Source organism: Nannospalax galili, unplaced genomic scaffold, assembly GCF_000622305.1.
Source record: "Nannospalax galili isolate Female #2095 unplaced genomic scaffold, S.galili_v1.0 scaffold713, whole genome shotgun sequence".
In the NCBI taxonomy this organism is placed as follows: domain Eukaryota; kingdom Metazoa; phylum Chordata; class Mammalia; order Rodentia; family Spalacidae; genus Nannospalax; species Nannospalax galili.
This window is the reverse complement of record NW_008333780.1, coordinates 1937090-1949013: the sequence shown is the minus strand read 5'-3', so window position 1 is coordinate 1949013 and position 11924 is coordinate 1937090. Positions and strand designations below refer to the sequence as shown.

Below are 11924 nucleotides of genomic sequence, written 5' to 3'. Positions count from 1 at the left end.
GTCTTTTTGAGACAGGGTCTCCCTGTAGCCCCAGCTGCCCTGGAACTCACTACATAGACCAGGCTGGCCTTGAATTCACAGAGATCTGCCTGCCTCTGCCTCCCCAGTGCTGGGATTAAAGGCATTTGCAACCACGTCCGGCTACTGAGGTGGCATTTGAAACTGGTATGGAAAAGGCTCATTCAACACATTACATTAAGTCCATAAGGTAGCCATCATGAAAAAATTAATTTAAATCCATATATCTCCATCAGGACTGAAAATTATGGAAAAAGAAAAAATAAATTTCAGCTTGGCAATTTGTTTACATAAAAACAAGGGGATATGGGGCTGGAGAGATGGCTCAGCAGTTAAGAACACTGGTTGTTCTTGCAGAAGACCAGGGTTCAAAACCCAGCACCCACATGGCAGCTAACAACTATCCATAATTCCAGTCCCAGGGGATCCGACAGCCTCTTCTGACCTCTGCAGGCATTGCATGACAGGGGTGCCATGACAGGGGTGCACTTACCTACATACATGCATGCACATGAAATAAAAATAATAAAATTTTTTTTAAAAAGGGGGGTAAAAAAACATAACCAAAGGTAACAGACAAATGACAAACTGGAAGAATATATTTGCAAGTAATTTAGACAAAGAAATATAGTCACTGGCTACAATTAGCCATTCCCATAAACGAAATGTAAACTACTCATCATCATAAGAAAAACTAATCAATCTCACTCCTAAAATCAAAAAGAAAAAAACTAAAATACACTTATATACCATTTGTCACCAACCAGGTTGACAAGGATCTAAAAGTTTGACAAGGGTATGCAGGTCAAAACGTGACAAAGCAAGCATTTCAATCAGCTGCTAGCTGTGGACAGCTGCACACTCAAAACTTTTAGAACAATTCTAATTTTGATAATTTACAATAATATTCCTGCATGTGGAAAAGAGCATATAAAAAAGTTGCAGTATTTTTTCCTTAAAAAATTAGAAAATTATATGCCTATCAATTGGAACTTATGTTAAATATAGGCAAAGAAATACTATACAATCATTAAAGAAATTTTTATAACCAGGTGTGGTGGTACATGCTTTTAATCCCGGCACTCGGAAGGCAGAGGCAGGCAGATCTATGTGAGTTCAAGGCCAGCTGGGGCTATACGGAGACCGTATCAAAAAAAAAAAAGGAAGTGTGTGTGTGTGTGTGTGTGTGTGTGTGTATGTGTGTTTAAGAGATGGATGTTTGTATGTTACATAAAAAAAAACTTTTTGTATTTTTTGAGACAAGGTCTCCCTGTAACCCCAGCTAGCTAGCCTGGAAATCACAGAGATCTGCCTGGGTCTGCCTCCTGAGTGCTAGGATTAAAGGTCCAGCTAAACATATTATTTTTAAAAGGTACTGAATCAACTACACAGGATGCTACCATTAGAAAATTAAGAGATACCTATTTTTCATTTTTTAATATACACATGTAACTCTAAAAGACACACATGAAGCTGACAGTGGTTACTAAGAACACCAGGTAAATTAGGGTAAGGGTTCGAGGAAGCAAAAATATGAATGTGACTTTTTATTTCAAACATGTGTTATAACTTTTTTGTATGTATGTCATGTCCATGTGTGTATGTATTCACATGTATGTGAGCACACATATGTGCAGATGCATGTACATACACATGCACATGCTTGTGGAGGCCAGAAGTTGACTTCAGGTGTCTTACTCTCCACTTGGGTTACTGATACAAGGTCTCTTGCTGGACTCAGAATTCACTGATTCCGCTAGTCTCACTACCCAGCATGCCCTGAGGAATTCTCTGGATCATTCCCGAGTTAAGGGATTACAGGTGGGCCACTATGCCAGCCTGGCTTTTTATACGAGTGCTGGGGATCTGAAGCCCTTTTATCCACTGATAAAATAAAATTTACACATAAAAGCATTTCTTACAAATCTTGGTGGAGGAACAGCCAGGTTCAGGCTATTCAGTGAAACCTCCAATCCATTCTGGGCACATGCCACAAGCCGCAAAGCAACAAAGAACTCCTGAGGAGGAAAAACAGGAATGGTGAGAGCTCTCTCAGTCTACCTTGCTATCACACCTACTTTATAATCAGAAAATATGAAATGAATCACAGTTACTCCATGGTTTTACGTAGCAACAAATACAAAAGCACATCTATTTCAAAAACATTCATTTTAAAACTGAAAAAAGGAAGATATATACAAAGATTTTCCTAAAACAATATAAATGAAAAAGTATTTAAATAAACTATGACACATGTAAGTGGTACATGAAAGTGGAAAATGTTCAGAATTAATACTCGTATTTTGAAGAAAATTCAATGACCTTAAAAATGTTTATTAACTGACAGAAAGGAATTGGGGGAGGAGTAGAATTAAGTAATAACTAAATGTCATCAAAAACCATCTCCCACCAGGCACAGTAGCACACACCTTTAGTCCCAGCACTTGGGAGGCAAAGGCAGGTGGATCTCTGTGAAACTGAGGTCAGTAGGATTTCCATAGTGAGTTCCAGACCAGCTGGGGCTACAGAAGGATCCCATCTCAAAAAAAAAAAAAAAGAAAAGAAAAGAAAAGAAAAGAAAAGAAAAATTATATCTGGAATAGGCAATTATAACCTTGAAATTGGATCTGTAATTCAAGAGTCAATCGCTACTATTCCAGAATTCCAGAGGAGGTACAGAAAATAACTGGGCAGTTATTTTTTTGTTGATTTTAACTGCTTGACTTTAAAAGATTTATGAATCTTCCCTAAAGATCCTTGTCTAAATAAAACAGAAATAAATAAATAAATAAATATAAATAAATAAATGCAAAGAAGCTGAGTGTACTGGTTTTCAGTTATTATGAGTTAGAGTAGAGATAGGTCTGAAAATAGACACAACAAAAGTATTTTATGGGGTATAGCTCAATGGTAGAGCATTTGACTGCAGAAGTGTTTTATTCCAGTAATAACTTCTGCAGTTCTCCAAAACCCTAGGCCAGCTGCTGACCCAGCCTTTGGCTACTTCCTAGCCACCCCACAGCCTCACCTCTACTCTTCATTCATGAACTTGCAAGCTATCTGCATTATTCAATACTTGCCTTCACTAATAAATTTCTTGAAAAAAAATTTTTTAAGAGACTCCCCTTGGAGCCAGGGATGTAACTCAGTTGTAGAATACTTGTCCTGAATGCATGAGGCCCTTGGTTTGATCTCTAGTAACATATACACTCACATACAAACACAGATACTCATTTTTCTTCTCATTTACCTAAGAAGCTTCTTGTATTCAGACTTCAACTCCCACAATTAGCTGAGAAACTACTGCCCATATCACAAACCACCTCCTAGCTACCAAATTTGCCAGCCTCTTTTAAAAAAAGCTTCATCCTCCTCACTCTCAGTAGCCCAGGCAAGTATGATGCTCTCAAAGCTCTTCTCCATCTACACAGCATCATAAAGCATTCCTGCTATTCCTGGGACCTCTCATGTCTCTTCTGCTGGAGTCAATGCCTCCACTAACCTTTAAGTGCTAAGTATCCACTAAATCCTTACTTTGTTTACTCTATGTGAAACTCAATTACTCTTAAATAATCAGGTCCATTCCCACAGTCTAAACGGCCTCTGAAGTAAAATAATTCTCCATTACATTCTAGCTTTGCTACTTAAAGTTGTGATACCATAAGAAATTTAAATAAAATTCTTTGCTAAAAAGGGGCCAGTCTAATACTACGTACCGTGCAATGTATTAAGAGCAATGAAATAAAAACTATTATTACAGAAGGAATGCATCAACATCATTTTTGGCACACAGACACTCAGTATTGGTTCCTTTTCTTTCATATGATAATTCAAATAGCATGCTTTTGGGCTGGGAAGATGGCTCAGTGAATTAAAGCACTTGGCATACGAGAGTGAGAACTTGAGTTCAGATCATATAAAGCTGTATGTAGTAATGCACACTTGTCATCCTAGCATGCCTAGGTCTAGACGGGAGGTAGAGAAAGGAAAACTCCCAAAAATCCCTGGACCAGCTAGTCTGGCATATACAGCAGAAAAACAACAAAGAAATCCTGCTTCAAACAAGGTAGAAAGGAAAGTCTGACACCTGGGGTTGTCCTCTGACCTCCACCTGCACCATGGGCACATAAGGGCCTGTACTAACACACACACACCCCACACCCATACACACTCCATATACACATTTTTTAAAGTATGCCTTTTGTTATAGTTTGAATATTAAATATGCCCCCCCAACACTCACAGACACCAAGCTCATATGCTAAATAAAGGCTTGATCCCTATCCCTAGCTGATGGTGCTACTGGGAGGTGGTAGAAACTTTAGAAAGTAGGGCCTTGTAGGTCATTGGGGCATGACTTTAAAGGGGAGATTGTGACTCTAGCCCTTACTTTCCTCTTTCTCCTTCTGAGCAGCAATGAGATGAGCAAGCTTTCATTCCCTGTGCCTTCCTGCTATGATGTTCCGCTTCACCAAGACTCAAACAATGGAGTCAAATGACTGTGGGCTGAAACCTCTGTAATCATGAGACAACACAAATCTTTCTCAAAAACAAATAATCAAGGCTGGAGAGATGGCTCAGTGATTAAGAGCACTGGCTGTTCTTGCAGAGGACCAGGGTTCGAATCCCAGCACACACATGGTGTCTAAGAACTGTAACTCCAGTTCCAGGGGATCTGATGGTCTCTTCTGGCCTCCACAGGCACTGCACGATATAGGTGCACTTACATACATCCAGGCAATACACTCATACACAGTAAAATAAAGAAATGCAAAGTTTAAACAACAACCCCCCGAAAAAAAAAACCAAAGCAAAACACTGTGCCTTCAGTGTAAACTCAAACTTGGAAAGCAGACCCATAAGTGACGTAGATAAAACGAAGACAACTCAAACTCAGCCACCGTCCGAGGCTTCCAGTGACGTTATTATACCTACATCCCTGAGAGGGGCTGCATTTGTCATACTCACTCTGTGTGCTTCTTTTTTAAAAATATTTTATTTACTATTTTTATTTTATGTGTATGCACCCATGTTGTGCATTGCCGTGGAGATCAGAAGAGGGCTTTGGATTCCCCTGGAACAGGAGTTAAGGACGGTTCGTAGTCACCAATTGGGTGCTGGGAATCGAACCCGGGTCCTCTGCAAGAACAGTCAGTGCTCTTAACCACTAAGCCATCTCTCCAGCCCCTCACCTGTGTACTTCTAAACCTGCCTCTTAACAAATATTCGCTGATTGAGTGGACCATATCTGAGCGCCTATATGTCCCTCAAGTGGCCCTTCTACACAGAAGCTACAATGAGGGCTACTACAATCTAGCCCTGAAATCCTAATTAAGAGACTGGGTATTCTAACATTATTATCTAATTATTACTCTCATCCCTTTTCTTGGTTTGACTTGCTTCAACTATGCCCATGGTAGGGGCTGGAGAGATGGCTCAGCAGTAAAAGCACTGGTTGCTCTTGCAGAGGACCTAGGTTCATTTTCCAGCACCCACATGGCAGCTGACAACTGTCCTAACTCTAGTTCCAGTGCCCTCTTCTGACCTCCACAGGCATTTACACACAGATGCATTTACATACATGCAGGCAATACATTCATATGCATAATTTTTTTGGGGGGGGTCTTTTCTGTAGCCCCAGCTGGCCTGGAACTCTCTACGTAGACCAAGCTGGCCTTGAACTCACAGAGATCCACCGGCCTCTGCCTCTGCTGGGATTAAAGGCTTATGTTGCCATGTCCGACAAAAAATAGTTTTAAAAAACTATGCCCATGGAGGAAAATTAGCTTTACACAGAAGTACTAAGGAAAAATATCAGTACCTAGCAAACTTTCAAAAGTTGAACATTAAAGTATACAGTTGGTATTGAACACCTTTGGCTATAACCACTTTATATATTTATACATTAGAGTTTACTTTCATCCATTTTTGGTTTACATGTAAGAGGTAAGACCTACACAAGAATTCAGGATTGACTGGCCCAGAGATTCCTTTCAAAAGTCCTGGGCTTATCTACCTTAACACTTACTTATAAAACTAGTATTCATTTATAAACTTGCTTACCCAAGAAATCTAATTAGTAGGAAACAAAAGAGAAATGTCTCTCTAAAGAATAAATATACATAGATATAAATAAACCTCAGGGAACAATGTCACCAAACTTTAAGAATTAGATAGTTTAATGTTTAGAGGTTACAAATACTTTCAATGTTAAGACGTATAGTCTTGAAAAACTAATCCTTAGCTTAAAAACCTGCTACTTTTAAAATTTCAAATTAGCCAAAATTAAAAAAAAAAAATCATCAACCAATCTGAATCTTACTTGTTTGTTCAGGATACCTTTGCCATCCGTGTCAGATAAATCCCAAATCTGAAATTTAGGAGAAAAAGAAAAATCTATTATTTTAACAGAAATCATAATCCCAACAATTTATAACTTCCATACTCTGTAAACAGATCTGAGAATTATGAAATTAAAAACAGGAAGAATCATGGGAAATTATTCAGTGCAACTCTTCACAAAGACACTGAGGCCTAATCAGGCTAAGAGATTTGGCTCAAAAAATATTCAAGGAATCTGGGAAAGAAATGAAACTCAAGTTCTAACTTCTAGTCAAATGCCCTTTTCACTAATCCAGAGTTTAACTCTGAGTCAAATGCTATCTACTAAAACACACTACTTTTGATTTTTAGATCCTTATTAAGATGCAATTCTTGGGGCTGGAGAGATGGTTCAGCAGTTAAGAACACTGGTTGTCCTTGCAGAAGACCCAGGTTCAAATCCCAGCACCCACGTGGCAGCTAACAACTGCTCTGTAACTCCAGTCCCAGGGAATCCGACAGCCTCTTCTGACCTCTGCAGGCATTGCACGACACAGGTGCACTTACCTACATGCAGGCAATACACACATACACATAAAATAAAAATAATAAATAAAATTTTAAAAAAAAAAGATGCAATTCTTGGGGCTGGAGAGCTTGGCTGCTCCTGCAAAGGACGCAGGTTCAGTTCCCAGTACCCACACAGTAAGTAGTTAACAATCATCTGTAACTCCAGTTCCAGGGGATTCAACACACTCTTCTGACCCCTGCAAGCATTGCATGCATGGGTACACTTACATATGTGCAGGCAAAACACTCATACACATTTAAAAAAATTAAAATAAGCTGGGCGTGGTGGCACATACCTTTAGTCCCAGCACTCAGGAGGAAGAGGCAGACAGATCTCTGTGAGTTTGAGGCCAGCCTGGTCTCCACAGTGAACCCAGGCCAGCTGGGGCTACAAGGAGACCGTGTCTCAAAAAGACCCCCACCAAAAAAAATTAAAATTAATTTTAAGATGCAATTCTTTCCTATGGGTAAGTTGAGGGGGCTAATGGTTATCTGTGAATTATTAAATTATCAAGATTTTTACTATACATCAGTATCACGTGTAAGAATTTAGCAAGAGAGGGGCTTCCTTCTTCCATGTTCTTTCCCTCACTCTACTCATCAGACACTAAACATAGATAATGACATAAAGAAGGCAGGGATAGGTCCAGCTGTTCGAGTGGGTGGCAAGGCTCCCACTCCACACTGTACCTCCCCACAACGCCCAAATGTACCATTCCTTTCTCCTTTCATCCTAGTCAAAAGTAGTTTGTTTCTAAAATGCTCGACTTTCAAGAGGGTGAATCACACAAATACCCCACCATGCTGTTACTGTAACTGCTTCTATGACTCAGTTCTAACTTGCTAGCTTTTTGATGCTATCTTTCTGAATTTGTATGCAGTTCCCCAATGCTTCTACATATTCATTATGATCTAGTTACAATAAACACACACTACCTTTCCAAGAATCAAGTCTGGAAGTCCTGATTTCTTCAGGAACACTGCAGCATCTGATGCCAACACCCTTCCAGTGTTGCCTCTATCAACCTGAAAACAGACATAGTAAGCTGTCAAGAAGACCAAACAAACTTACTACCAGTCCTCTGTATTCTAGGCCTGTGATTTAAGAACAGGCATTTTCAAGAAAGGAATAGAAATCTTTTCAGTAACAAGGGTCATGGAATATGTGCGCCTTATGAGCTGACTTCCATCTAGACAGCGGTGACAACTCATAAAATTTTTTTATCATGCTTATTATGCAAATAACCCTGGAACTCAGAATTAACACAAATTAGAAGAGTCAGAACATAAACATAAATCTTCTGACCGAATTTTTATGGTTATCATTTAAATGTCAATAAACTTAAATGGCAACAGAAGAAAAGAAGACAGTATTTCCTAGGGAGGTCTTCTGACAAACAGGAATGTCATCTGTTTCTTCAAACAGTTTCAGATGAACTTCTGCGTTTACATATACTCTTAGAAATTAAAACACTTTTTTAAAAAAATCAAAGGAGTATCAGCTCTAAACCAACATTGAGCCATAACAAACTCTAACAAACTGTTTCGTTTCTAAAGCACATTAAGAGAAACATCATTTTAACTAATAGGGACTTTCCCTTAAGACACAATGAGGTCACTATGAACAAGGAGGAAGAAAAAACTTAAAAAATGACTGTTTTTTATAAATATTTCTTAAATTTCTATTTGTAAATATGAAAAGTAAATCTTAAAAAGTCATGGGAAAGGAACATTATACTAAGACACTTGTGAAATAGCTGTATTTCTGGTTTAGTTAAAAGATCAAGTTTATTTTAAAAACAAGTATTTTAGGCAGTCCAGTCCCAGCACAGAAGCAAAAGATAAATCCTTTCAAATATAACAAAAGAGAAAATCAAACACTCAGCAAAACATAAAGAACTGCCTAATCCTTCAATTTGGGGATAAGAAGTCCAGAAAGTACCAGTAAACCTGTCTAGAGTTTGTTCACTCCCTGACCATAGTAGAACATACTCACACCAACATAACCTAAATATTGAGGCACTCAGAATAAACATTGATTGAACTCCTGAAGTGCTTATAAGGAATCCTACAATCTTCTATTCTTGTAGTCAACATGATAATTAAACATAGCCATTTAGTCTTTGTCATCTTCAGGCAGTTTGTGTAGTATCTGATGCTTGCCTAAAGGCTCTGGCACAAACTTTACATACTAATATCTATGTCTTCAACAAAGAGAGTTTCAGAGCCTCACAAAAAGAAATCTGAATTTTAACACTTCAAAAAGTAGACTTCTGGGCAAAGGCAGGCAAATCTCAGTGAGAGCAAGGCCAACCTGGTCTATATAGTGAGTTCCAGGTCAGCTGGGGCTGCAGGGAGACCCTGTCTCAAAAAGATGGCCCCCAAAAAATAGAATTTGGGGAGTTCCCATAGGTGGCTCACAACTACCTGTAACTCTAGCTCCAGGGGATCTGATGCCCTCTGGCTTTCGAAGGCACCTGCACATAAACTCATACAGGCACACATACACATAAATAAAAATAAATTAAATTAAAAAGCAGACTTCTGGGGCTGGAGAGATGGCTCAGTGGTTAAAAACACTGGTTGTCCTTGCAGAAGACCCAGTTTCAAATCCTAGCACCCACATGGCAGCTAACAACTGTCTGTAAATCCACATCCAGGGGATCCGACAGCCTCTTCTGTCTGAGGACACTGATGACACGGGTGTACTTACCTACATGCAGGCAATACACACATACATTTAAAATAAAAATAATTTTTTTTTAAAAGCAGACTTCTGGGCTGAGAATATAGCTCGGTGGTAGAACACTTGCCTAGCATGTATAAAGGCTTTAAGTCAATTCCCAGAATTGAAATGAAAAATAATAATTAAAAAATAGACTTTGAACCAGGCATGGTGGCACATGACTTTAATCTCAGGTCTCAAGAGGCAGAGGCGGGATCTCTGTGAGATGGAGGTTAGCCTCATCTACGTAGTAAGTTCCAGGCCAGCTAGGGATATAGGGAGGAGACTGTTTAAAAAAAAAAAAAAAAAACCATTTTACCAGACATGGTGGCAAATGCCTGTAATCCCAGTAATTAGGAGGAGGAGGCAGGAAGATCAGGAGTTAAGGAGAGCAAATTTCAAAGCCAGTCTGGGCTATATGAGGCACTGTCTCAAAAAATGGGAAGAGACTTCTGGATTAAAAACTTCTGAACTGGGCAGGGAGTGGTGGCGCACGCCTGTAGTCCCAGCACTTGGGGGGCTGAGGCTGGAAGATCTCTGAGAGTTCAAGGCCAGTCTGGTCTACATAGTGAGTTCCAGGCCAGCTGGGGCTACAGGGAGACCTGTCTCAAAAAGACCCAAAAGAAAAGGAAAGAAAAAAAAAAAACCAAATTTCTGAACTGGCATCACCTAAAAACTGTTAGGCTATATTAGCGAACTAAGGTAGGCCTTCCAGGAGCGTTTTCAATCTGGAAGCAGATGTTCTTCAACAAAGCAAACTCCTGACACAACATCAAGGTGAAAAAGAAAAAGAATCACACAGGTCTGAATGAACTGTTGAAGAAGACCTAATGATACTTATTACATGGAATATTATTTGGAATTTCTTTTTTGTTGTTTTTTTTGGGGGGGTGCTGGAGGTTAAACTCAAGATCTGCCACGCACACTACTACAATAAATGGATAGTGAGCTACATAAGCCCCCAGCTCCCTGCTGGGATTATTTGTTTGTTTGTCTGTGTGACTTTTTAAGAGACAATTTTTTGCTATGCTTCCCAGGCTGACTCTGAACTCTAGACTCAAGTGATCCTCCTGCCTCAGTCACCCAAGTGGCTACCACACCAAACAACATTGTTTTCTTCCTTCTTTCCTTACTTCCTTCCCTCCATTCTTTCCTTTCTTTTCTGCTGCTTTTCTTTTGGGGGGGGTTCTTTTAAAATTTTTGTATTGATCTTTTTTTTTTTTTTGAGACAGGGTCTCCCTGTAGCCCCAGCTGCCCTGAACTCACTATGCACACCAGGCTGACCTCACAGAGATCCCCCTTCCTCTAGGGCATGTGTATGATGTATGCATGTGAGGGACATAGCACATGTAATGCAGGTCAGAGGACAACATTCAATAGTCCATTTTTTCACCATTTCTTCTGGGGACCAACAGGTTGTCAGTCTTAAGTAACAAGTGCCTCATCTGCAGAGCCATCTCAGAGGCTTTCCTCCTCCAACTCCACTTTTTTTTTTTTCCTCCAAGAGTTAAGATCTCATCTAGCACAGGCTAGCCTCAAACTCCTGATCTTCCTGTCTCTACTTCCCAAGTGCTGGGACTTCAGGTGTGTACCACAATGCCCAACGCTTTCTTTTTTAATATTTTATTTATTTTTATTTTATGTATATGACTGTATTGCCTGCATGTAGGTAGGTGCACCCATGTTGTACAATGCCCACGGAGGTCAGAAGAGGGCATTGGGTCCCCTGAAACTGGAGTTATGGGTGGTTGTTAGCGGCCATGTGGGAGCTGGGAACCAAATCTGAGTCTCCTGCAAGAGCAGTCAGTGCTCTTAACTCCTGACCCATCTCTCAAGCCCCCTTTTTTTTCTTTTTTCTGGTCTTTTTGAGACAGGGTCTCCCTGTAGCCCCAGCTGTCCTGGAACGCACTATGTAGACCAGGGTAGCCTTGAACTCACAGACATCCGCCTGTCTCTGCCTCCCAAGTGCTGGGATTAAAGGCGTGTGCCCCAAAGCCCAGCTCCAACTTTCTTTTTTGCAGAAAGAGCCTAGGCAAGCCTCAAACTCATGATCTTCCTGCCTCAGCCTCCACAAATAGTGAGATTACAGGTGTTGTGCCCTACTATGGTTTAATGTTCTATTTTCTTTTCTTTTTGAAAAGGTTATTTTATATTTATTTTATTTATTTTTATGTGCACGAGTGTTTTATCTGCATGTATGTGCACCACATACATGCAGTGCCCATGGAGGCCAGAAGAGGGCATCAGATCCCCTGGAACAGGAGTTAGACATAGTTGTTAGCTGCCCTAA

General features: G+C 39.9%; 1 protein-coding gene across 2 annotated transcripts in view; it reads right to left on the bottom strand.

Moving 5' to 3' along the window:
- Eps15 (epidermal growth factor receptor pathway substrate 15) overlaps window positions 1-11924 on the bottom strand; it is a gene marked incomplete in the record, with an annotated part of 149770 nt that overhangs the window by 100846 nt on the left and 37000 nt on the right. For both annotated transcript variants that reach the window (XM_008828458.3, XM_017796995.2), the window contains 3 exon segments: window positions 1941-2036; window positions 6341-6388; window positions 7846-7935. In XM_008828458.3, the coding sequence (XP_008826680.1) occupies window positions 1941-2036; window positions 6341-6388; window positions 7846-7935 (234 nt within the window).